At 47.2% G+C, this 27,774-nt stretch overlaps 1 protein-coding gene across 1 annotated transcript; it reads right to left on the reverse strand.

Annotated features, from left to right (window-relative positions):
* Positions 1 to 1,250: 1,250 nt before the first annotated feature.
* rps16 (ribosomal protein S16) lies at positions 1,251 to 9,471 on the reverse strand. Its single transcript, XM_072485166.1, has 6 exons — positions 9,318 to 9,471; positions 9,173 to 9,224; positions 5,909 to 6,010; positions 3,040 to 3,136; positions 1,535 to 1,582; positions 1,251 to 1,436 (listed from the first exon to the last, which is right to left on the reverse strand). Exons 2-6 carry the CDS (start codon positions 9,218 to 9,220, stop codon positions 1,291 to 1,293), a joined length of 441 nt encoding a protein of 146 aa, XP_072341267.1. The 5' UTR covers positions 9,221 to 9,224; positions 9,318 to 9,471; the 3' UTR covers positions 1,251 to 1,290.
* Positions 9,472 to 27,774: the final 18,303 nt, after the last annotated feature.

Below are 27,774 nucleotides of genomic sequence, written 5' to 3' on the forward strand. Positions count from 1 at the left end.
AGTTTGTTCTAAGGGGGTCGGCTCACGGGTTCACCAGGCGGTGGCAACCGTTCGTCGAATACCTCGCAGAAAGATAGATGGAATGGAAAAAAGTAGGCAGCAGCCCAGGATCGGGGGGGGGGGGGGAGAGAAAGAGGAGGAACCAGAAGGACTCTCGGGGTTGTTTATACTGTATAATATGTATAGGTCGTTGCTACAGATAATTATATATTGGACTGTTAAATTATATTTTTGGAGAGTGTTACTTGTGATAAGGCAGTTGCCAATTAGGGTTAGTTTTCGTTTTTGTTATTTATTCATTTTCTGTTTATAAAATAGGTCATTGTTATTTGTGTTGTTATAATATTGTGTAAAGGATGCACAAAGTACTGTGATGGTTGACCAAAAATTTTCAATACAATATTTTTTTAAAAAAAAAATACAATACCCAACAAGATATGGTCCAAGTTGCTTATGGTGAACATCAGGACAAATTTAGTTTAATCGATAAATGAATCAGTAAATTAGGGAAAATAAATTCAAGGTCAGATTAAAAATCTGGAGCATTCAAGAAAACAAATGTTCCACGCAAGCTTTTTGGAATGCCGAAATCACAGCCGGCGCCGGGGCGGAGAATCCATTTCCCTGGATGGAATCTGGACCGGCGTCAGTCCCTGGATTCTCCGGGCCCCGAAAAGCGCTATCCCCTACCTGCGGCCATTGCTGAAGGCCCGCCCCGCCGGCGTGGATCTAACACGGTCCTGCCGGTCGGGATGCTATCGTGGAGGCTGCGGACTCAGTCCAGGGCCGCCTTGGTTGGGGGGACCGGGCCGATTGGAGGGCATGGCGGCCTTATAGGGGACCGGGCAATCTATGGGTGGGCAGGCGGCCGATCGGGGGCACAATGTTTAAGGTCCAGCTCCCCGGTCTGAGTCCACCATGGAGCATGGCGTGGCCACTGGAGGCCGCCAGCGTGCGCATGTGCAGCCTCTGACCCGGACGAGTGGGGGGCCGTGTCTGCAGCTCCTGATGGCACTGCTAGCCCCCCGCAGGGCTATGAATATGTGGCCCTTTCATGCCAGTTTTTATGGCGTGAAAGGAGAGTTTTTACGACGGTGTGGGGACATAGTCCCAAAAACAGAATCCAGTCCGTGATGTCTGGAGACCAGCAATCCAGTGGCTTTCTTGTGCTGCAAATTTCTATATTCACTGGCATATTAACCAATATAGTGAGATGCATCACCAGTCATGAAATAAAAAGAGCCAGTGTGTGACAGTTACATGTTTATTTGCCGCAATCAAATAAAAGAGTTAACGGTACGATTTCTGGTAACGTGCACGGGCACCAGGTCCACCAAATTTCTTGGCCTCACAGCGGCGTGGGTCAGCAACCAGCAAGGTCCTGTCATACTGTATGAGGATGTCCTTGATCTCTTTCTTGGAGGCTTCATCTACATCTGGAAAACAACATTGGTAATTCCAAATGTTAAAAAAATTGTCCAAAAAGAAAAAGAACAGAAAATGTGCTGGAATTATAAAGCTGACAAGAACTTACATTTCTGGTAGTATGCCACCAACGCTTTCGAAATGGATTGACGGATAGCTGCAACAGAAAAAAACACATCAAAAAGTTATCAAGGACTTAGAATCACTTACTCCCGTGCATCCCTCTTATGTATTGGGCGGAGGGTGGGATCGATGTGATGGAGGGATCTCAAAGTCACTCGACTGACACCAGTAAGCCAAGATCATGAGTGGGCCTCGACTATTCATTGACATTCCCCCCTCCTCAAGACCCCAGCAGATTTCAGAGAAAACAGAAAAACTATTACAACACAGAAAGAAGCAGTTAGGCCAATCATGTCCTTGCTGGCTGAAAAGAGCTATCTAGCCTAATCCCACTTTCCAGCTCTTGGTCTGTAGCCTTGTAGGTTGTGGCAACTCAAGGGCAGATCCAAATATTTCTTTAAACATGAATGTTTCTGCCTCTACCACCCTTTCAGGCAGTAAGTTCCAGTCACCACCCCTCCAGATGGAAAAAAAATCCTCAAATTTCCTTTAATCCTCCTACAAATTCCTTTAAATCTTCTACAAATTTCTTTAAATCTACGTCCCCTGGTTTTTGATCTTTCAGACATGGGAACTTGGACCCTTCCTATCCAATCTATCTAGGTTCCTCATTTTACACATCCTAGAAAATTTCCCTCAGCCTCCTCTTTTCCAAAGACCCCCAATCCATCTAAATTTAACTCAATTAAAATTCTCCACTCCAGGGCAGCATCGTGGTGCAGTGGCTAGCACTGCTGCCTCACAGCGCCGAGTTCGGCCCGGCCCCGGATCACTGTCCGTGTGGAGTTTGCACATTCTCCCAGTGTCTGCGTGGGTCTCACCCCCACAACCCAAAAGATGTGCAGGGTAGGTGAATTGGCCATGCTAAATTGCCCCTTAATTGGAAAAATGGTACTCTAAATAGATTTAAATCCCCCACTCCCGAGCAACATCCTCACAGATCTCCGTACCCCCTCTAGTTTACTCACATCTTTCCTGCAATGCAGTGACGAGAACCGTACTCAATATTCTAACTGTGGCTAAGCTGGTTCTAAACGGGTCTAACAATTTCCCCCACCTCTATATTCTATTCCTCAGCTAATAAGGGAAAGTTTTCAGTTATCCGATTGACCACCTGTCCTATTTATCTTCAGGGATCTGTGGACATTCTCCCAGGTCCCCGTTTCTCTAAAATTCCCAGTATTATATTATTTCTTCCCTTGCATAGTTTGCTCCTATCCCCATTGCCTCACACTTCCCCAGACTGAATTCTACTCATCACTTTTCTGTCCATCTGATCTACAGCAATCTACAGCTTTCTTCCTTACCACCAATCATATCACTCTCCTAACTTTGCACAAAGTTCAGTCAGCAAATGTTAAAATGTCAATTTTCCCCTCTCTGGGAGCCAAGAATTGGAAGGCGAGGGGAGGCAACGTCAGGACTAAAAGTCAGGATCAGTCATACACGAGAATCTCGTTACGATAGTACGCGGAACACCATGTTATTTACCATAGATTTGGGCTACATGACCACCTCCTTTCACTCGAACTCGAATATCGACTCCAGCAAATCTTTCCTTGCCCAACAGCAGAACTGGTTCCAACAGCTTTAAAAAGGAAGAAAATTATACTTTTAAATCCATTTGGAATATTTAATTTGTTATGAGAATGTCGCTTTAAGAAATGTTTGGCTGCTCATGTTACTGCAGTGATGTCAGAGTGTGGGTGGAGCTGAGCTCTGGTTCTGGTTTTTTGGTTTCACTTTGAGAAAAGCTTGGGTGTGTCTGTCTTTTTGATTTTGTTTTTCAGTGTGTTGCAGCTGAAGTCAGAAGTCAGCCAAAGCAGCTGTATTGTTGAGCTCTCTGCCATGAAGGATTATCTCTTAATCGTTTGGTGAATTCAGAACTATAAATGTTTTCAGTATTGAGTGTAAACCCTGATAAAAGTTTGTTAAGTCTTCTGGGTGAAAAGGACAGCATACAGATTACTTAGTGTTGTATTCTCTGGGGGGGGGGGGGGGGGGTGTATTTGATTTACCGGCTGCTAAGATGTTCACTGTTTGTTTCAGAAAGGTTAACTTGAGTTCATAGAATAAACACTGTTTTGCTTTAAAAAATACTTTCCATTTCTGCTGCACCACACCTGTAGAGTGGGCCATGTGCTCCCCATACCACAATCTATTAAAAGCTGTGGGTCAGGTGAACTCCATGATACACTTTGGGATTCTCTAAACCCTGGCCCATAACACATTGTCAAACACACCATAAAACACTCCCAAAGCAGTATTAAAGCTACTGCCCAGAGAGATCAGGTAAAAGCATTTAGCAGCCAAAGTACTCTCATCAAAGCAATTTCCTGAGGCTACAAGCACCATTGGTTAAGTCTCTGCTTCATTAAAGGACACTTTGAAAAAAAAACTAGTGAACCTAGTTTTCAAACTGCAATTCCTGCAGCCTTGGAGGTAGACCAGGATACATAGTTATGGACACTGTTTTCAAGGTCAAGCATTGTAGCAAAGGCCTTATGAAATTTAAGTCAATGTACCTATTCGGAGTCGTCCAGACGAGAACCATTCACTGTTCCATCCATGGTGTTAGGAACAGTGTAGACATTCTTTCTCAAAATGAGGAAAGTGGGTCTTAGAATACACAGGAGGCTGGATTCTCCAAATGGGGCTGGATTCCCCAAAAATGGGGCTATGTCCCCATACCAGTGTAAAAACACTGGCGTTTCACTCTGGACTTGCCGTAAGAATGTCCTGAGCAATTCTCCTACCTGCAGGGGGTGGCGGGACCCCAGCATCCTTTCCGCAGCTCTGGCTGCGGATACGGGACCCCGCACGGCCAGTCGGGAGTCCGCACACGGTGGCAGCTGCCACGTGGGATATGGCAGACTCGCACCGCGGAGTGGCATCAAAAACGTTGCCCCCCCCCCCACCCCCAGATCACGCGCTCCCGCGGATCCGTGTCACCCGATTGCTCCCCTGGCCGCCTATGAGGCCCCCTACCAGGGCGGCCGCAGCCGCCAGAGGTTCCCGACCGGCGACATGTGGTTAGAACCATGCCGTCGGGAATTCGGCCAGTTTTGCGCGAAGAATCGCCGGGGGGGGCCTATGTTAATGGCCCCCTAGCCGCGCAAATCAGCCGCGAGCGATTCTGCAGGGACTGGAGAATCATGGGAGCGGCGCCGGCTACAATTTGCTAAACGGCCATTCTCCACCCCATGCCGAACACTATTTCGGAGAATCCAGCCCATGGTATTTGTTTGTCAAACATGCCTACCAGCACCAAAATCACATAGAAGACCAACATTTTGGTAAATCAAGCAGGATGATAATTCTGAAACACGGTTTGCAATTCATTATTTCACTCAACCGAAGTGCAGCAAATATAATTCACAGTAAGTCATATAAAACAGGTCTGCAGCTGATTAATCTAGGTGTCTAATAGTTTCCCCCATTCCAAGGCAAGTCACAGATGTTGCACAGGATGGGTTTTCAGAGAACGGCAACAAAATTGCAGAATTCATTTGCCAAAATAGGTCAAAGAACAGAATCTCAGCCAAAAACTGGAACATACCATCACTCTCACCTTCGAGCCATCAAGTTTCATTATAAGGCTTGACCATGTAATCTAGATTGAGGAAGTATTTTATTGCTGGAGATGTGTTGTTTTTAAGATGAAGCCTCCAACTGCTGTTCTGCTGGGGTGTAAAGACTCCTATCTGAAGAGAGGCCTCCCAGTGTTCATCTCAAAACCAACCATTACTGTTGGGATCTTGCTATGCACAAATTGACTGCCATGTTTAGCCACATAAGTGACTACACTTCAAAATGCATTAATTGTAAAGCACTTTGAGCCATCCCGAAGATATAAAAATACATGCTATGAAGGCAAAATCTTGCTTTCAATGACCCCTAGAAACAATGCCCTTTACCCGATTCCAACACATACCTTCCAGTCAGAGACAGAAAGACTGCATACTTTGCAACAAACCGCCACCAGTTTCTGGGCTTAAACACGGGTTTCTAGAAACCCTTAATGAGCTCGAAAGTGGGGCATGATCAACAACTCTGCTCTGAATCAAAGAGGTAAACAGGAAAAGCCTCTCCAAAAGCGGGAACTTGGTTGTGGGTTCAGATCCTCATTTCAAAACTCAGCATCATCCCAATTTGCATGGTTCGTGACTCCACTGGACAAAATCAGTGTCCTAAATCTCAAAACTCTCCACTGCACCTAACCCACAATGGGCAAAGCCTACATGCTGTTGATACATAACCCTGAAAGATACAAACGCATTCCAATAGTCACAATATGCAAAACACAAACCCTGTAAAAGATAAATGGACACGTACCATTCCGTACACAAACTTTACTTACTTTGTACTGCAAGGTTCTTGGCTCAATCTGTTCCAAGGGCCTTCCGTTTACTTTAATAAGGCCATTTCCTCTTTTACAATGGGCAACGGCAGTTGCTGTTTTCTGTAAAACAAGGAGATCCAGAAGGTGAGATTGCAGTGGACTGGAGATAGAGCACTAGATTGGATTGATGATTAGCTGACTGACAGAAAGCAGAGGGTCGGGATAAATGAATGAAAATCGCTTGTCACAAGTAGGCTTCAAATGAAGTTACTGTGAAAAACCCTTTGTCGCCACATTCCGGCGCCTGTTCGGGGAGGCTGTTACGGGAATTGAACCGTGCTGCTGGCCTGCCTTGGTCTGCTTTCAAAGCCAGCGATTTAGCCCTGTGCTAAAGGTCCTTCTCTGGCCGGCGAACTGTAACTAGCGGGGTGCTGCAGGGTCAGTCCTCGGACCTCAACTGTTTACAGTCTATATAAATGATCTGCAAGCAGGGACAGAGTAATGTAGCAAAATACTAATGATACTAAAATAGGTGGGAAAGCAGACAGTGAAGGTGAGATAAAGATTTTACAGACGCATGTGGATAGGCTCGGAGATTGGGCCAAAATTTGGCAGATGGAAGTTTAATGTGAGGTTATCCATTTTGGCTGAAAAAATAGCAAGGCAAATTATTAGCCAAATGGAAAACAGATTCAAGATGGGTCTGGGCAGGGGGATCTGGGTGCCTTTGTTCATGAATCGCAGGAAGTCGATATGCAGGTACAGCATATAATTAAAAAGGCAAATGGAATGTTAGTGTTTATTGCAAAAGGACTGGAGTGTAAAAGTAGAGAAGTATTGTTACAATTGTATAGGTGTTGGCGAGTCCACATCTGGGATATTGTGTCCAGTTTTGGTCTCGTTTGAGGAAGGATGTGGTGACATTGGAGGCAGTTCAGAGGAGGTTCACCAGATTGATCCTGGGGATGCAAGGGTTGACGTACGAGGAGAGATTAAAGAGCTTGGGCTTATACTCGCTGGAGTTTAGAAGGATGAGAGGGGATCTGTTCGAGGTGAATAAAATACTGAACAGGATTGATAAAGTAAATATAGACCAAATGTTCCCCCTCGTGGGGCAATTTAGAATGAGAGGTCACAGATATAGGTTGAAAGGCGGTAGAGTTGAAACTGATGTGAGGCGGAACTACTTCTCGCAGAGGGTGGTGAATTTGTGGAACACGCTGCCCAATAGTGCGGTGGAATCGGAGTCATTAAATAGTTTCAAGAGGGAGAGAAATATATTTTTGATTAAAAAACAGGTTAAAGGGATATGGGCAACAGATGGTCAGGTGGATTTAAAACCAGGAGATTGGCCATGATCTGATTGAAGGGCAGGGACGAAGGGCTGATTCCTATGTAACATTTAAAAGCCAGCTCTCCCACAGGATGAAAAGGCAATATTACGATTGGTAAATAGAAAATCTTAAGAATAATAATCATCTTTATTATTGTCACAAGTAGGTGAACATTAACACTGCAATGACGCTACTGTGAAAATCCCTTAGTCACCACACTCTGACGCCTATTTGGCACACTGAGGGAGAATTCAGAATGTCCAAATTACCTAACAGCACATCTATGGAGACCAGTGGGAGGAAACCGAAGCACCTGGAGGAAACCCACGCTGACACGGGGAGAAAGTGCAGGCTCCGCATAGACAGTTATCCAAGCCGGGAATCGAACCTGGGACCCTGGTGCCGTGAAGCAACAATGCTAACCACTGTGCAACCGTTATCGTGCACATTGGTTAAGCTGCCTAGTAACCCGAGGGAGAAAATGGCTATGTTTCCCGGAGTCATATTTTGCAAAATAGCGGTTAGCAAGGATTCCAAAAGGACAATAAGACTTAAATCGCAGATTTCTTTGAAAGAGTGAAAGGCAGTGCACACGGACTTCAGGAAAGGTTGACAAGGTACCGTGCCTATCACCAGCAAAGATTAAGGGAGTTATGTGAACCAAATTGAGAATGGTTAGTGTTTTAAAAGTAGTGTTTCCAGAGTGACAGCAAGTGGCTAGTGCTGTCCCCCATCATTCTGGTCGGGAACCACTTCTGTTCACTATATATGACTGTATATCAATGACTTGAATAGAGAATGCAGAGACACTGGGGTCAAGGTTTTTAGACGGGCTCAGAGCAACTTTCCTTAAGAAATGTGGAGCTCTGGCATTCACTCACAGGATTACAGGTTGAAGCAAAAACTACAGCAATGTTCAGGATTGGATAGCTGGATGAAGGAACAGTTATTGAAGGGAAGTAGGAACAGGGTCAATCAGTAAACAGGATTAAACCTTTTTGTTCACATGGAGGAAAACTGCCAACGTGGACTGCTCGACAAACTCAGAAAAATAACAACAATCACCATTTAAATATGCTACAATAGTTTGAGAAATGGGATGGGCTTTACGGTAACATTTTTATACGAGCTTTCTTTATAATCCAGTGGATTCAAGTCTCAAAGAAAGGCAAATGCAGATCTAGATCTTGGTGCTGCACATCAAGTTTTAACATGAGCAGTAAAAATGTCTTGAATTTAGGGCTGCACGGTGGCACAGTGATTAACACTGCTGCCTCATATCGCCAGGGAACTGGGTTCGATTCTGAACGTGGGTGACTGTGCTGAGTTTGCACGTTCTTCCAGTGTCTGGGTGGGTTTCCTCCGGGTACTCAGATTTCCTCCCATAGTCCAACCATGTGCAGGTTAGGTGGATTGGCCACGATAAATTGCCCATTAGTGTGAAAGGGCATCCATGCATGGAGTTACTGGGCTATGGCGATAGGACGTGACAGTGGGCCTGGGATGCTCTTTCAGAGGGTCGGTGCAGACTCGATGGGCCGAATGGTCCCCTTCCGCACTGAAGGGATTCCATGATTATTCCACGAATTCTGCAAACCACCCCTAGGCAAAGCGGAGGGCGCTTAAACACAAACCACGTTTGGCCACCACGGTTTCCCCTAACCAAAGGCGGCCAGTGACACGGGGCAGGATGGGAAGCGGAGGGCCTGCTCCGATCGCCCAGACCATGCCGGCGGTGACCGACGCCCGGGCCACGAGCAGCCCAGGAGCACGGAACGCGGGCCCGGGATCAGGTTCGGTTCTGGAACGTTGGCCCGGGGTTCACGTGGCGTTCCAGCACCTCGCGGGCGCGCGAAGCCGCTCCGGAGCACGCGGGCCGAGGGGGGGCGCGCGCGCGCGAGGGGGAGGGAAGCCGCCGGCGCACTGGGCCCCAGGCCCTTCTCCTCACCTTCCGCCCGAAAACCTGGACCGATTGCAAAGGGCCTTTGGCCGGCATCTTCCTAGAAAGAGACCAGACACACGAGCGGGTTAACAGCGGAACGTTTCAACAAATCTCAACCGATTCCCCGCGGCCCAAAGCCCCGCCAACTCACCCGTTACTCCCCAGCGAAGCCGTGGTTACAAAAAGGAGCGAGCGGGGTTTCCCACCCGACCGATCAAGAGCTGCTTTGCGACACCGGTCCGCTTTACGGAGCTGCGTTTGCTTGCGACACCGGTCCGCTTTACGGAGCTGCCTTTGCGACAGTGCGGGGGAGGTTGGCGCCGGGAGGGTTGGCTGCAGCAGGGAGGGGTTGAAACTCGGCCAGCCGGGTGTGATTTCCCTTTGTCCAACATTTGGGTTGAAAGGCGGGTCGTTTTTGTTAATTTGACTGCAGATTAATGACAAATGTCATGTTCTGATTGGCGCTAACAAGGAAAGGATCAATTGGCCAAGACAAGATGAGAACTACTTATAAAGCACTTTGAGAAATGTTACTGGACTAATGGGCGGGTTGTCTTGTGAGGAAAGGTTGGCGAGGTTAATTCTGTACCCACTGGAGTTTAGAAGAGTGAGAGGCGACTTGATCAAAACCCTGAAGGTTATAAGAATCCTGACAGTGCAAAAGGAGGCCATTTGGCCCATTGAGCCTACACTGACCCTCTGAAAGAGTACCCCATCTCCATAACCCCACCTACACTTTTGGTCACTCAGGGACAATTTAGCATAGCCAACCCCCCCCCCCCCCCCAACCCTTTGGGCTGTGAGGGGAAACCCATGCAGTCACAGGGAGAAAGTGCAATCTCCACACAGACAGGCACCCAAAGCCGGAATTGAACCTGGGCCCCTGGCGTCGTGAGGCAGCAGTGCCACCCAGCTCCTGAGGGGTATGAAGAGAGATTGAGCAGTTTAGGCCTATAGTCTCCCGAGTTTAGAATAATGAGAAGAGATCTAATTGAGGTCTATAATAATAATCAAATTGTCACAAGTAGGCTTCAATGAAGTTACTTTGGAAAGCCTTTAGTCGCCACATTCCGGCGCCTGTTCGGGGAGGCCGGTACGGGAATTGAACCCACTCTGCTGGCATTGTTCTGCATTACAAGGCAGCTGTTTAGCCCACAGTGCTAAACCAGCCATGTAATGACGATAAAAGGTATTGACAAAGTAGATGTAGAGCGGATGTAGATGTACCTCTTGTGGGGCAATCCAGAACAAGAGGTCATAGTTTTAAGATAAGGGGAAGCAGATTTAAAACAGATGAGGAGGAATTACTTCTCTCAAAGGGTCGTGAATCTGTGGAATTCACTACCCCAGAGTGCAGTGGATGCTGGAACTTTGTGTAAATTTAAGGAGACAGACAGTCTGATCTTTAATTAGTAATGGGTTGAAGGATTATGGAGAACGGGCAGGAAAGGAGTTGAGGCTGAGAGGAGATCAGCCATGACCGTATTGAATGGTGAAGCAGGGTCGAGGGGCTGAATTACCTACTCCTGCTCCTAGTTCTTAGGTTCTATTGACAGGGTGAATGTGGGGAGGATGTTTCCTCTTGTGGGAGAGTCGAGAACTCGGGGGTCACTGGTTAAAAATATGGGGTCGCTTATTCAAGGCAGAGATGAGAGGATTTCTTTTTAGAGTCGTGAGTCTCTGGAACTCTGCTCAAAAGACAGCGTAATCAGAAAATCATTCTGTCTAGGATAAGGAATACAAACAGGAATAAAATGTGGAACTCTGTGCCACAGGGGTAGTTGAGGCAAAAAAAAGCACAGCGGCCTGGAGAAGCAAAACAAAGCTGCCTTGGTGAAGTAGTGGTAGTCAGGTCATGTGGAGCCCAGTGTGCCCTCAATACTTTGTAACGTCTGGAACATAAACTGAAATGAAGAAAGACTTGCATTTGTAAAGGCATATTTCATGACCTTAGGACATGCCAAAGTGTTCTGCAGACAATGCAGCACTTTTTGAACTGTAGCCACTATTGTAGTGCAGGAAACAAGGCTTCCAGTTAGTGCGCAGCAAGATCCCACAAATATGATCATGCCCAAACAAATCTGCCCTTGAGCCTGCTCAGTTAGATCATGACTGGTGTCATGTGAGAGTACCCTTTAAGAAATGGGTGTTTAAAAAATGTACCTTTAAGAAATGGAGCTGCTCATGTTACTGGAGTGATGTCAGAGTGTGGGTGGAGCTGAGCTCCACTTCTGCTTTTTTTAGTTTCAGTTTGAGAGAGCTTGGGTGTGTGTGTTCTTTAGTGAGCTGCACTGCTGTTGATATCTGCCACGCAAAGACTATGGATCATTTGGCGAACTCAGAATTGTAAAAAGCTCTCAGTATTGAATATAAATCTAATAGAATGTGCTACTGTTTGAAGGTTTGTTAAGTCTTTTGGATGGTAAAAGGACAGCATTTAGTGGTTATTTAGTGTTGTATTCTTTGGGGGATGTATTTGATTTACTGGTTGCTAAGATATTCACTGTTTGATTTAAAAAGATTAACTTGAGTTCATAGAATAAACATTGTTTTGTTTTTAAAAAACCACTGGTCCATGTCTGCTGTACCATACCTGTCGAGTAAGCCGTGTGCTCTCCATACCACATTCTATTAAAAGTTGTGGGTCAAGTGAACTCCATGATACACTTTGGGGTTCTCTAAATCCTGACCCATAACACTGGTCTGTACATCAACGTTGTTTCTTGATCATTAACCATTTAATATCCTTGCACGTCAAAACATTGATCTTGTTTTTCGACAGTTTTTCGGGGGAGAGCTCTAGATGTGCACTGCCATTCATGTGAAGAACTGCTTCCTGACTTGCATGTTGAATGACCTAGCTCTATTTTTAAGGTTATGCCCCCTTGTGCTGGATTGAAACAGTAAAGCATAGTGTGGTGCAACAAGAAGAGGAAAGAGTGGAAGAAGAAAAATTTGACAAAATCTCCTTAACCCAACTCGATCTTCCTAAGAGATTATAATTCCGTTCTGTGCCAAAGTGACTCCACATCCTCAGTGATTTCAATGACCTCTTCCCCCCCCCCCCAAAAAAAAACAAAAACAAAACGTATTTATCCATAAAAGCTCCCAGGGCCTCTATCCCTGATCACAGACAAGGCCACCTGTGACCACTTTTGTGTATCCCTCACCACCCATATCCGTTTAGTCCCCTTGTGTCAGTCCCTGTTGGAAAATAAATCTCTCACCCAACTCACTCACAGCTGCATTTTCAAACTCCCAACTACCCAGCTTTTGACCTTTGTTCACTACAATACTCTGCAGCTGCTGATCTGCTCAACCATGTCCTCAATTCCATCTATGATGCCCTGGTCCCAAGTAAAATGTTTACTCTTTCATTCCAGTAATTCTCCTTGGCATGGACTGCATCTTCACCCACTGAGACGCCTTGGAGAACCGATAGGAGTGAATCTACCACGCAACTGGTTTGGCCATAGCACTAAAATCACAACAAGCACCCTCAAGCATCACTGTGCTCTGCAAAAGCCACCCAATCCCCCAGAGATCATTCTGGAGAGCAGTTATAACCCGTGGCGTTTTTACTCCACTATCAATGGCATCCATTAAACATTCTCATGCCTCCTCCAATCTCACATTCAAGAGGTGTTTGGACCTCGGAAATCTCTATGACCTACAGATTATAAAAATCCTACTGCTCATTTCCTATCCTATACTAATATCCATCATTCCTGTCCTTTCTGGCACACATTGACTTCTGGTTCATCGGACAATGCCTCTCAATTAACATTCTGATCCTCACTTTTAAATCTTTTCATGGCCACCTCTCTTTCTCTGTAACCACCACCAATCTTAGACCCTGCTGCAAAATTCTCTATTCCTCTGATTCTAACCTTTTTTACAACCTCAACCCTTCCCTCCTCCCCAATCCACACAAACCAGTGCCCACTCCCTTCATCCCATCAGTGTGCCTGGATAGTGTGTAAGTCCCTATCCTGCAACACCCTCCCTAAACCCGTCCACGTTGCTACATCCTGTCCTCCCTCCCAATTTCATTGCTAAATCCCACTTATTGACAAATATTTTGGTCCCTGCTCCTAATATCTTCTTTGTCTTGCTATTCATTTTTTGTTTTATTGCCTCTGTGAAGATCTGTGGCCATTTTTCTACTTTAAAGGTGGTTTTTAAATGTATGGTATTGAAATATTAAACTGTATGATACCACAGAAACTAACTGACCTGCTGTATGTTCCCAACTTTTTGTGTTTTATTTTAGATTTTCTGTTTTTTTTGTGTTATTTTGCTTATTGTTTGGATATAAAGAGGGATTTGACTGAAACCTAACGATTGTGAGAATGTCTGCAATATCAATGTCTTCCACGTGTCATGGAACTGTTGTATTGAAGACAGTGAAGGGAGGGGCAGTGGGCATGTGTGAGAGCTGTAGTCCCAGCATGAGGGCAAATTTAGTAATGCTACATTGTAGAAGTAGCACCTTCACAAGGGAATGAGTCAGATAATCGAGATTATGGTATTTCCAGACCCAACTCTAACTTGCTCTGGTCTAACGAGGCCGTACTTTGAGCACTGCACCCTGAACACTGTCATGTTTGTCCAGGGTAGAGGTTTTCAGGTAAGGGTTTGCATGGCAATTGCCCAGAAGTGCAAACATCCTCTGGGTAATTGCCCTGTGCTGAGGGCCACCTGAAAAGGAGATTTAAAACTCACATTTCTGATGGTTCTGACTGGGTTATGCTAATAGTTACCCAGAAAGAGGTGGAAGAAATAAACATCTTCTCACATCTGGGTCACCATTGCACAGACCCAGATCGAACTTATCAGTGGACCCAACCCAACCCCCACCATTCTCCAATTATCCGTACCCCCACCCACCCCCATGGGACTCTCCACCTCCCAACCCGCCAGGGGTCTGCCCTACATCCAAAATAAATCCCCCAAACTGGATTCTCCCCAGCTGCATGGGACCCTTCCCCCTCAGCCAGACCGGAGGCCCGACCCATTCCTCCTCCTTCCTAGCAGGCCCAACCTGACCCCACCGCCCAATCCTGACTGGATCCGACTGGACACCCACCCCTCCATCGCATTACCCCAACCTGCCAACACCCCACCCAGCTCGATGCCCGAGCCCCCCACAACCCCCACCACTCAAGCTCTGACCTCTGATTCCACCCCCCCCCCCCAAAATGACCCTCCCCCCATCAAAATCCTATATCCTAGCCATCTACCTTAGGCACTGAGCTTCCTTCCACCCTCCCCTTCCGCCCCTTAGCCAACCTGCCAATTTTACTCGACCTTTAAACTTATCTGCTTCACTCCAAGTCTTCCGCACTTCGACACTGGGCCTCGCAGGTGCACTGCCTGTATCTCGACCGGCCTGAGCCAGAAGGACATGTGAGACAGACTAGAAAAAGAATCACGTAGGTTAATTGAGCATGGAGTGGAAATCCAATGCTGAGCACCACTCCAAAAAGTTCATACCTTTGAAAACGTTAATGCTTCAGGTCAATGACCTTCCACCAGAGAACTGCAGGCAATGTGATATATTACAAACTGGCCAGAATTGATTTGACAGATTTAGGCAAATTATATTGATATAGAACCATTAACATAGTAAAACATCCCAAGGCAATTGGCATAAACATCAAGCAAAATTAAATAAAGCCACATAAGATGACATTAGGGCAGATGACCAACTCGAGGAACTCATTAATTTTGCTTCCAAATTGCACGCTTTCCTCAGATTCATATGGCTGGATTCAACTTCTGGCAGGAGAGGAGAGCGGTCGCGGGCAACGGAGCTCTGGCAGTCGAGTCCCGTTCCCCAGGGGGGAAAAAAACACGCAAACCGGCCGGACTGTCCCCCCCCCCCCCACCCGCATGGCAGGAGATTGTGGGACACGACGAGCGGTGGTCCAAACTAAAGCTGGTGCATAATACCCTACCAGTTGTTTTATTTTATTTTAATGTTTTTTTTGGTATGTTTGTGTGTGCTCTTCTATATATATATATATACATATCTTATTCTGTGTACGTAACGGTAAATATACTTTGTTCAAAAACCCAATAAAAACCATTTATAAAAAGATTCATATGGCTCATCTCCAACTCTTCCTTCCTCAACTTCTCTATCTCCATTTCTGGGAATTGTTGTTGACCAATATCTATTATAAGCCCACTGACTCCCACAGCTACTTTGAGTACAGCTTCCTCCCAAGCTTCTTGCTATAAAGAATCATCTCCATTCTTCCACCTCTGTCTGTTTGACCACACAAGTTCTTCTACCTTAGCTTCCCTCCCAAAAAACAAAATAGGTTCCCCTTCTGAGTTTCATCCCAACATGCCCCCACATTAATGGATCATTCTCCATTATTTCCACCACTCCAGCGTGATTCCACCACCAAATGCATCTACCTTGCCCCTCCAGCATGCTGAAAAGAACATTCGCTCAGTGAAACTGCTACACTCTTCAATCATTCTCCACTCAAGGCGCTTGTGCAAGTTGAGGTTATGCAAATCCTGCCCTTTTACCTCATCCCTTCCCACTATCCAGGGCCCTAAGCACTCTTCAGATGCAACAGCAATTTGCGTCTTTCAATTTGATATTCTGCATTTGCTGCTCCTCTACAAAGTGGAGGCCAAACAGAGATTTTGCAACCATTTTCAGGAAGCTGTCATTTTAATTCTGTCTCTTACTCTGGTCTTTCAGTCCTTGGCCTCCCACAGTGTTGTAAGGAAGCTCAATACAATGTAACAAGACCTCAGTCTATATTTTTATCAACTATATGCATGTATGTCCTCATGGCTAATTTCTAACACTTTAAAAATGGGACAATGACCTAAAAGGCTGAAGTCACGTCTTGACTGTGACCATCGAATAATAGGAGCTATTTGGCTGTACTGCAGAACCTTACATCTCATTATCTCTGAAGATACGTTAACGACCCCTGGAAGCTGCAGAGTCCAAATTCAAAGGGAATTATGCAAAGGCCATCTAAGCTTCAGAAGCCAGATCTCGCCAATTTCATCTGCTAGGATAAAGGACCCTGCAATCTCCTTTTAAAATTTCATGGTTTAAATATTCACAATCTCAGGCACCCAAAAAGGGATACACACCCTTTGTTAAAGCTAAAGTAGAGAGGTGGGAGTCAGATGACATGAGCCCCCCCCTCCCACCACCCAGCTGGTGGAAACTGTAATATTGCCTTGTGGAGCTACAATGCTCAGTGTGCCATCTTTCCATCTACCCAGTAGCAACACAGAAACAGTGCTAGGTTTGGACCTGGCCCATCTACACTATTTCTATTGGAACGCCAGTACCATTGATTACAAACCTATCTCCTCGTAGAAGTTAATTCTACAGGAAAAGTGAATTATCAGTTCAGCCTGACGATCTCTAAAGGAATTCACCATTGGACTCGGGTGCTCTGGATCCGTGGAACACATACAGGCCACCAACACTTGAAATAGTGCAACACTATTTTATTAAGTTAGAAACTGTTAAACATACTTTCACTGTGGGTTAACATGATGTTAGATTAAACTAAAGACCTATGCCTGTCCTAACCAGTCTATGCACTCAGCACATGGTAAAGATCTGTGCTGTAAGCTGTAAGCTCTGTCCTTCTAAGACGCTGCATCCCGAATGAGCGGGAACTCTGATGCCCCCTGTCTTTATAGTGAGTGTGCTCTAACTGGTGATTGGCTGCGGTGTTGTGTGTGTTGATTGGTCTTGCTGTGTGTCCATCAGTGTGTGTGTGTCTGCACATTGATGTACTGGTGTATATTATGACACCCCCCCTTTTATAAAAGAATGTATGTGTGTGGCAATAAATGTATGGTGAGAATGTTCCTAACTACGTGTGGGGTGCGAAGACATATTTACAGGACTACGTACTTGAGAACTAAGCTATTTACATGGGAACGTGCCTAGTGCAGAGAAACCGTATGCAACAAGAGTAACAAGATCAACACTGTATACAAACCAGGGAAACGATCAAACAAAGCAACAAAACAATTCAGAGAGTCCATAAGTCCGCAAAGTTCATAAATTTATTCTCTGAGGTGGCGACGAATTCTGGTTGACCACCTCAAGGGTGGGTCGAGAGCTGCCGGTTCAGGAGCGGGCTGGACTGCGTCAAAGTCAGGGGGAGGCAGAGTGACAGGGAGCTCTGCATAGTCCGTGGCCGGGTCAGCAGGAGGGCGAGGCGACACGAGGATCACGTGGAACGAGACGAAGGGCGCGTCGATTGTGGCGCAGAATGGAGCCATCTGGTGGACGAACCAGAAACGAGCGGGGGGGGCCACCTGCCGAAGGACAACAGCAGTTGCAGACCAGCCACCGTCCAGAAGATGGACGCAGACGTTGTCATCTGGAGCCAGAGCAGGGAGATCAGCTGCACGGGAGTCATGAGCCGCCTTGTGCTGTGCACGAGACAGCTGCATCCAGCGAAGGACCGGAACGTGGTCGAGGTCTGGGACATGGATGGACGGCACCGTCGTCCTCCGGGTACGACCCATGAGTAACTGGGCTGGCGACGGGCCAGTGGACAGTGGGGCGGAGTGATAGGCCAGCAAGGCAAGGTAGAAATCGGACCCAGCATCGGCAGCCTTGCATAGGAGCCGTTTGACTATATGTACTCCCTTCTCCGCTTTGCCGTTGGATTGGGGGTACAGGGGACTGGACATCACATGGGCAAAATTGTACCGCCTGGCAAAGATGGACCATTCCTGACTGGACATCACATGGGCAAAATTGTACCGCCTGGCAAAGTTGGACCATTCCTGGCTGGCGAAGCAGGGGCCATTGTCCGACATAACCATGAGCGGGATGCCGTGTCGACCAAAGGTTTCTTTACATGCACAAATGACTGCAGACGAGGTGAGGTCGTGCAACCATATCACCTCCGGGTAATTCGAAAAGTAGTCCACGATCAGGACATAGTCTCTACCCAGCACGTGGAACAGGTCGATGCCCACCTTGGTCCATGGTGACGTGACCAACTCACGGGGCTGCAGGGTCTCACGTGGTTGGGCCGGCAGGAAGCGCTGACAAGTGGGGCAGTTGAGCACTGTGTTGGCTATGTCCACATTAATGTCGGGCCAGGACACTGCCTCTCGGGCCCGTCGGTGGCACTTTTCCACGCCAAGGTGGCCCTCGTGTAGTTGTTCCAGGACAAGCTGGCGCATGTTATGCGGGATGACAAAGCGGTCCAGTTTTAGAAGAACCCCATCTACTACCACCAGATCAGCTCTGACATTATAGAACTGAGGGCATTGGCCCTTGAACCACCTGTCCGTTGGGTGGCGCATGACACACTGTAGCAAGGGGTCAGCCGCCGTCTCACGGCGAATTTGGACGAGGCGTTCATCCGAGGCAGGTAGATTGGAGGCCGCGAATGCCACATGGGCGTCAACCTGGCAGACAAATCCCGCTGGGTCACATGGAGTGTTGACTGCCCTGGAGAGAGCATCAGCAACGATGAGGTGTGTACTAGCTGGAAGTCGTATCGCCAGAGCTTGAGAAGACTATGCTGGAGGCAAGGCGTCATGTCGTTCAAGTCTTTCTGTATTATATTGACCAGCGGGCGATGGTCGGTCTCGACGGTGAATTGAGGAAGTCCGTAGGCATAATCGTGAAACTTAACCACACCGGTCAGAAGGCCCAGGCACTCCTTTTCTATCTGCGTGTAGCGCTGCTCCGTGGGGGTCATCGCACGTGACGCATATGCAACGGGGGCCCATGATGAGGCCTCATCACGTTGACGGAGGACTGCCCCAATGCCGGATTGACTGGCATCGGTCGAAATTTTGGTCTCCTTTGCTGGATCAAAGAAAGCTAAGACCGGGCCGTGGTCAGTTTTGTTTTGAGTTCTCTCCATTTGCGCTCGTGGCCAGGGAGCCATTGGAAGTCTGTCGTCTTCATGACCAGGTTCCTGAGAGCCGTGGTATGAGAGGCGAGGTTAGGGATGAATTTCCCTAAAAAATTGAACATGCCCAGAAATCGGAGGACCGCCTTCTTGTCTTCTGGTGTTTTCATAGCTGTGATGGCAGCTACCTTGTCCGCATCCAGCTGCACACCCAATTGGGAGATGTGGTCCCCGAGGAACTTGAGTTCTGTCTGACCAAAAGAGCATTTGGCCCTGTTGAGGCGGAGGCCATGCTCATGTATACGTCTGAATACGCGCTGGAGGTGACTAACATGCTCCTGTGGGGTGGTGGACCAAATGATTATGTCATCGACATAGACGCGAACACCTTCATTGCCTTCCATCATTTGTTCCACAATCCTATGGAACACATCTGATGCAGATATGATCCCAAACGGCATCCTGTTGTAACAATATCTGCCAACGGGGATATCAAATGCGCAAAGATTCCTGCTGGATTTATCGAGCTGGATTTGCCAGAATCCTTTTGCGGCGTCGCATTTGGTGAAGAGCTTGGCGCGAGCCATCTCACATGTGAGCTCTTCGTGCTTGGGAATTGGATAGTGCTCCCTCATGATATTGCGATTTATATCCTTGGGATCAATGCAAATTCTCAATTCGCCGGAAGGCTTTTTTACACATACCATGGAACTGACCCAGTCGGTCGGTTCCGTGACTTTGGAAATCACTCCTTGGTTCTGGAGGTCCTGCAGCTGCTGCTTAAGGCGGTCCTTAAGGGGTGCTGGGACCCTGCGAGGTGCGTGCACCACAGGCATGGAATTTGGTTTTAATAAAATCTTGTAGGTGTACGGGAGCGTGCCCATGCCCTCGAAGACGTTGTGGTACTGGTCGATAATGGCGTTGAGCTGCGCCCTGAAGTCGGTGTCCTGAAAGGCAGACGCATCAGCAGGAGAGAGAGAGTGAACTCTCTGAACTAGGTTCAACAGCTTGCATGCCTGTGCGCCAAGCAGGGAGGCTTTCGAGGAGCCCACAATTTCAAAGGGAAGGATGGCTTTGCGTGACCTGTGCGTCACTTCAAATTGGCATGAGCCGCTGGCAGCAATGGCATTGCCATTATAATCTAATAGCTGGCAGGCTGATGGCAGGGTGGCTGGTTTGACACGAAGGCTTTGGAGGTCAGACCACGCAATGAGATTGGCGAAGGCACCAGTGTCCAGGCAGAATCGTATTTGGGACCAGTTGACCGTAAGGGTGGCACACCACTCATCGTCTGGATCGATGCTGTATACCGATAGAGGCTGGATTCCTTGCTTCGTTGACACCCTGTTTTTTGTAACGATACCGACTCGAAAAGGCACCTTCGGGTCCTCAGTGTCAATATCGGGTAGTAGGTCCGCATCGGACTCGGTGACCATGGGTTGAATGGCCCGGACATTCCTGCGAGGCTGGCTGGAGCGATAAGAGTTGGCAGGCTGAGCTGATCTGCATAAAGCAGCATAGTGGCCAAGTTTGCCACATCTCAGGCATCGTCGGGATTTGGCAGGGCATTGCCACTTTAAGTGGGCGGAGCCACAGTTGCCGCATGTTGTAGCATCAGTACGTTCGCTGCGCCACCGCGCATGCGCGGTGCGGTCGTACGTGGTGCACGCCTGCACAGTACGTTCATCGATGTCGCCGTCCCCTCATTCGGTGCGCACAAACGCGGGAGTTCGCAAAAAGCGTGCAAAATGGCCGCCCTCATCCAGGCTGAGGCCCTGGAGTTGTTTGATTGCTTGGACCCGTTCTGCCTCGTGGGGACCTTGCTGCGCCATTTCAGACGCTTGGATGTGGGAATACCAACTAGTGGCATGTTCGTGTAGCACGCAGGTCTTGATGGCAGTCGCTAGGGTGAGCTGCTTTACCTTGAGGAGCTGCTGGCGTAGGAGTTCCGACTGAACACCGAAAACAATCTGGTCGCGTATCATGGAGTCGGAGGTGGGCCCGTAATTACAGGACTGCGCAAGGATGCAGAGGTGGGTGAGAAAGGACTGGAAAGGTTCATCCTTACCCTGCAAACGCTGTTGGAATACATAGCGCTCGAAACTTTCATTCACCTCGATGTTGCAGTGAGTGTCAAACTTGAGGAGGACTGTCTTGAATTTTGATTTATCTTCATCAGCAGCAAAGGTGAGAGAATTGAAAATGTGGATGGCATGTTCCCCGGCCATGGATAGGAAGAGAGCGATCTTCCTGGTGTCTGAGGCAGCTTCCCGGTCTGTGGCTTCAAGGTAGAGCTGGAAGCGTTGTTTGAATATCTTCCAGTTGGCCCCTAGGCTACCGGTGATGCGGAGTGGCGGCAGCAGGCGGACGCTGTCCATTTTGCAGGATGGCTGTGTGCTGGTGGAAGGCAGATCACTTGCAGGTAGGTCTAAGAAGTTCTAATATCCCTCAACACCTGGTATCATGATGTGTTGGGTGCTCTGGATCCGTGGAACACATACAGGCCACCAACACTTGAAATAGTGCAACACTATTTTATTAAGTTAGAAACTGTTGAACATACTTTCACTGTGGGTTAACCGATGTTAGATTAAACTAAAGACCTATACACTCAGCACATAGTGACGATCTGTGCTGTAAGCTGTAAGCTCTGTCCTTCTAAGAGGCTGCATCCCGAATGATCGGGAACTCTGATGCCCCCTGTCTTTATAGTGAGTGTGCTCTAACTGGTGATTGGCTGCGGTGTTGTGTGTGTTGATTGGTCTTGCTGTGTGCCCATCAGTGGGTGTGTGTCTGCACCATGGGGGTGTATATTATGACAGACTCTGATTATCGACTCTGGATGTGTATGTAACAATAATTCTTCTTTCTGTGGCCTTTGCCCTGTAAATCCTTCTTTCTCAATCCCCTTATTTTATTGTGTGAGTGAAAAGGAGGCAGCATTACCACCCTCCTCCCATGTTTAAGTGTGTGCAAGTGAAGTAATCGTCCAAGTTCATCCTATCACGAGCTTTGTGAGGTTATTAATAGAAATTGGACCACTTCGAAACTGAAGGGTTGGAAAATACACCACTGTTTATAAAGGGAGAAATCCAAAATCAAAACACCTTTCCATTTCTGTAGAGAAATTAAGGATTCTTACATTAAACCCCCTCACTGTCTGCAACAACAAGCTTGAGGAGCAGCACCTCACCTTTCCTTATAACCTTCTAGACTCAACATTGATTTCGTCAATTTCAGACCATAACTTCTGTTCCCATTATTTTTCAGAGAGCACCTATTGGTAATGATTCTGCCATTCCCATTTATACCTCCTCTGGACCTATCTTTTGTTTCTTTACTTTTCTCGTTACCATCGCATTTTGCCTTGCACCATCATTCCTTTTGTCATTTAATCTCTTCTGCCTTCTACCTTATCATAGAATCCCTACTGTGCAGAAGGAGGCCATTCAGCCCATTGAGTGCACCGGCCCTTCAAAAGACCACCCCATCGAGGCCCAATCCCCCACCCTATTCCTGCAACCCCACCCAATCTAGCATGACCAATCCAACTAACCTGTACATCTTTAGACTGTGGGAGGAAACCTGAGCAACCGGAAGAAACCCACGCAGACATGGGGAGAATGTGCAAACCCCACACAGTCACCCGAGGTTGCGCTGGTCAAGGAGACACAGCCTGAGTGAGTGAGACACAGAGTGAGAATTTGGTAATTTGGTGCAGTGAGGTAATTCGGTGCAGAGTGGGAGAAGGTGCATTTTCCCGACTGTTTTGATCTTTCTCTTTCTTCGGGCCTAATTTCGGGAGCCGTTCGGAGGAGGAGGAACAGTCGCTCTGAGTATAAAAACATAACTGTAACTTCCTGTTTTCCAGTTTTTTCCCCCAAAGGTGACGTCAGAGGGAAGCTGTGATCTGATTGGTTGATAGCAAATCTGCCCCAAATTTTTTTTAAAAGCCACAGCGAAACTCGTAAATTTAAATTAAACTAATTAATTAATTAGAGATGGCTGGTCAGGTGATGTGCTTGAGCTGCTTGATGTGGGAGCTGGCAGATCCCATTGCGAGCTGCATAGATTATCATAGATTATCATAGAATTTACAGTGCAGAAGGAGACCATTTGGCCCATCAAGTCTGCACCGGCTCTTGGAAAGAGCACCCTACCCAAGGTCAACACCTCCACCCTATCCCCATAACCCAGTAAACCCACCCAACACTAAGGGCAATTTTGGACACTAAGGGCAATTTATCATGGCCAATCCATCTAACCTGCACATCTTTGGACTGTGGGAGGAAACCGGAGCAGCCGGAGGAAACCCACGCACACACGGGGAGGATGTGCAGACTCCGCACAGACAGTGACCCAAGCCGGAATCGAACCTGGGACCCTGGAGCTGTGAAGCAATTGTGCTATCCACAATGCTCCCCTGCTGCCCAAACCTGCAGCGACCACATCTGCAGTAAATGTTGTCTGCTCGAAGAGCTCCGGCTCAGAGTTGATGTGCTGGAGTTTGATTTTCAAACACTGAGGCACATCCGGGAGGGGGAGACTTACCTGGACACTGTGTTTCAGGAGGCAGTCACACCTGTCAGAGTAAGTAGTTTAAATCCTGCCAGTGGCCAGGGACAGCAGGGTGTGACTGCAAGTCAGGCAGGTAAAGGGAACCAGCAGTCAGGAATTCAGGAGCCTCAGCCCTTGATCCTGTCCAACAGGTATGAGGCACTTGCTCCCTGTGTGGATGGCGAACAGGGCTGCAGGAAGGATGAGTCAGCTGACCAAGGCACCATGGTTCAGCAGGCCATTCAAGGGGAGGGAGTAAATAGGCAAGTTGTAGTTGTAGGGGATTCTATTATCAGGGGGATAGATAGTATCCTTTGTGAGCAGGATAAAGAGTCCCGCATGGTATGTTGCCTGCCCGGTGCTAGGGTGCGGGACATCTCTGACCGGCTTGAAAGGATACTGGAGAGGGAGGGGGAGGATCCAGTTGTTGTGGTCCATGTCGTTACCAACAACATAGGCAAGTCTAGAAAAGAGGACCTGTTTAGAGATTATAAAGAGCTAGGATTCAAATTTAAAAACAGGTCCTCAAGGGTCATAATCTCCGGATTACTGCCCGAGCCACGTGCAAATTGGCATAGGGAGGCAAGAATAAGGGAAGTTAACACGTGGCTAAAAGAGTGGTGTGGGAAAGAGGGGTTCCTTTTCATGGGACACTGGCATCAGTTTTGGGACAGGGGGGACCTATACCATTGGGATGGTCTCCACCTGAACCGAGCTGGGACCAGTGTTCTGGCGAAAAGAGTAAATACGGTGGTCAATAGGACTTTAAACTAGAGATTGTGGGGGAAGGGAAAGTCAGGGAACCAAGAGGTGAAGTAATCAGTGGGAAGCGTAGCTGCTTAGGAATACAAAAAAGCACGAAAAGACAGAACTCAGGAGAGGTTACGATAGTCCCCATCCCTCAAAATATGACACAGTGTATGGAAAGGCTCAGTAAACCAAGTTCCACCACACTAAGAAAACAAAAAGGGACGGTCAATAGAGAATTAAAGGTGCTATATTTAAATGCGCGCAGTGTACGGAACAAGGTAGATGAGCTTGTGGCCCAGATTGTGACTGGCAGGTATGATGTGGTAGGCATCACAGAGATTGGTTGCAGGGGGTTCAGGAGTGGCATTTAAACATCCAGGGATTCAGAACCTATCGAAAAGACAGAGAGGTGGGCAGAGGGGGCGGGGTTGCCTTGTTAATTAGGAATGAAATTAAATCAATAGCACTAAACGACATAGGGTCAGATGATGTGGAGTCTGTGTGGGTAGAGTTGAGGAACCACAAAGGCAAAAAAAACATAATGGGAGTTATGTACAGGCCTCCTAACGGTGGTCAGAACCAGGGGCACAAAATGCACCACAAAATAGAAAGTGCATGTCAGAAAGGCAAGGTCACAGTGATCATGGGGGACTTCAATTTGCAGGTGGACTGGGTAAATAATGCTGCCAGTGGACCCAAGGAAAGGGAATTCATTGAATGTTTACAGGAGGGCTTTTTGGAACAGCTTGTGATGGAGCTCACGAGGGAACAGGCCATTCTGGACTTAGTGTTATGTAATGAGCCAGACTTGATGAAAGATCTTAAAGTAAGGGAACACTTAGGAGGCAGTGATCATAATATGGTAGAATTCAATCTCCAATTTGAAAGAAAGAAGGTAGAATCAGATGTAAAAGGTGTTACAGTTAAATAAAGGTGAGTTCTCCCAGTGAGCCAGAGAGAAGACAGAGCCAGGAGTGAGACACAGCCAAGAGTGAGTTTGGGAATTTGAATCGAGGTGGGAATTCAAAGCTGGGTGGGGAGGAAGTGCGTTTTATCCCTGGTAAGTGACTGGTAAGTAGTGTTTCTGTTTTTCTGTTTCTTTTCATTGGTATATTCATTTATTTTTTTCTTTGTTGTTTATTTATTTATTTGAATTTTTGGGGGGGAAATTGAAATTGTTGAAGTTAACCAAAGGTTTAAGACATGGCAGGAGATCTCAGACCCGTGTCATGCTCCTTGTGTGCGATGTGGGAGCTCAGGGACACGTCCACTGTCCCTGGCTCCTTCACGTGCAAGAAGTGTGTCCAGTTGCAGCTCCTGTTAGACCGCTTGACGGCTCTGGAGCTGCGGATGGACTCACTTTGGAGCGTCCGCGATGCTGAGGACGTCGTGGATAGCACGTTTAGCGAGTTGGTCACACCGCAGGTGAAAGGTACTGAGGGAGATAGTAAATGGGTGACCAAAAGACAGAGCAAGAGTAGGAAGGCAGTGCAGGTGTCCTCTGCGGTCATCTCCCTGCAAAACAGATATACCGCTTTGGATACTGTTGAGGGAGATGGCTCACCAGGGGAAGGCAGCAGCATCCAGGTTCATGGCACCGTGGCTGGCTCTGCTGCGCAGCTGGGCAGGAAGAAGAATGGCAGGCCTATAGTGATAGGGGACTCAATTGTAAGGGGAATAGACAGGCGGCTCTGCGGACGCAATCGAGACCCCAGGATGGTATGTTGCCTTCCTGGTGCAAGGGTCAAGGATGTCTCGGAGCGGCTGCAGGACATTCTGGGGGGGGGAGGGTGAACAGCCAGCTGTTGTGGTGCACATAGGCACCAACGATATAGGTAAAAAACGGGATGAGGTCCTACAAGCTGAATTTAGGGAGCTAGGAGTTAAACTAAAAAGTAGGACCTCAAAGGTAGTAATCTCAGGATTGCTACCAGTGCCACGAGCTAGTCAGAGTAGGAATGTCAGGATAGAGAGGATGAATACGTGGCTCGAGAGATGGTGCAAGAGGGAGGGATTCAAATTCCTGGGACATTGGAACCGGTTCTGGGGGAGGTGGGACCAGTACAAACCTGACGGTCTGCATCTGGGCAGGACTGAAACCGATGTTGCTAGAGCTGTTGGGGAGAGTTTAAACTAATGTGGCAGGGGGATGGGATGGGAACCAATGCAGGAAGTTGGAAGGTAGTAAAACAGGGACAGAAATAAAAGGCAGTAAGGGGGAAAGTGTAAGGCAGAGAAGCCATAGTCAAAAATCAAAAAGGGCGACAGTACAAGGTACAGTGACTGAGGGGAGCTCAGTGAATAGGACCAGGAATACTAAAAGAAATAAAACGGGAAGTGAAAACATTAATGGTAAGCGACGCGGCAGGTTGTTACAGGAAGATATGGGTTCGATGACAAGCAAAATTAGGAGAAAGGTTAAGAGGAAATATAACTTAGGAGAGGTTACTGATCGAGGTGTTAAGATTCAGAACAGAGGTAAAAAAGCCAACATAAGTGTACTTTACCTGAATGCTCGTAGTATTCAGAATAAGGTAAATGAATTGATGGCGCAAATCATCGTGAATGACTATGATTTAGTGGCCATTACTGAAACATGGTTAAAGGATGGTCACGACTGGGAGTTAAATATCCGAGGGTATCAAACCTTTCGGAAGGACAGAGTGGATGGTAAGGGAGGTGGTGTAGCTCTGTTATTTAAGGATGACAACCGGGCAACAGTAAGGGATGACATCGGTGCTATGGAGGATAAGGTTGAATCCATTTGGGTGGAAATCAGGAATAGTAAGGCGAAAAAGTCACTGATAGGAGTAATCTATAGGCCACCAAGTAGTAACATTATGGTGGGGGAGGCAATAAACAAAGAAATAACAGATGCATGTAGAAATGGTACAGCAGTTATCATGGGGGATTTTAATCTACATGTCGATTGGTTTAACCAGGTCGGTCAAGGCAGCCTTGAGGAGGAGTTTATAGAATGTATCCGCGATAGTTTCCTAGAACAGCATGTAATGGAACCTACGAGGGAACAAGCGGTTCTAGATCTGGTCCTGTGTAATGAGACAGGATTGATTCAGGATCTCATAGTTAGGGATCCTCTCGGAAGGAGCGATCACAATATGGTGGAATTTAAAATACGGATGGAGGGTGAGAAGGTAAAATCAAGCACTAGAGTTTTGTGCTTAAACAAAGGAGATTAAAATAGGATGAGAGAAGAACTAGCTAAGGTAGACTGGGAGCAAAGACTTTATAGTGAAACAGTGGAGAACCTTCCAAGTGATTTTTCACAGTGCTCAGCAAAGGTTTATACCAACAAAAAGGAAGGACGGTAAAAAGAGGGAAAATCGACCGTGGATATCTAAGGAAATAAGGGAGAGTATCAAATTGAAGGAAAAAACATACAAAGTAGCAAAGAAC

The sequence above is a fragment of the Scyliorhinus torazame genome, chromosome 19, assembly GCF_047496885.1.
Source record: "Scyliorhinus torazame isolate Kashiwa2021f chromosome 19, sScyTor2.1, whole genome shotgun sequence".
Lineage (NCBI taxonomy): Eukaryota > Metazoa > Chordata > Chondrichthyes > Carcharhiniformes > Scyliorhinidae > Scyliorhinus > Scyliorhinus torazame.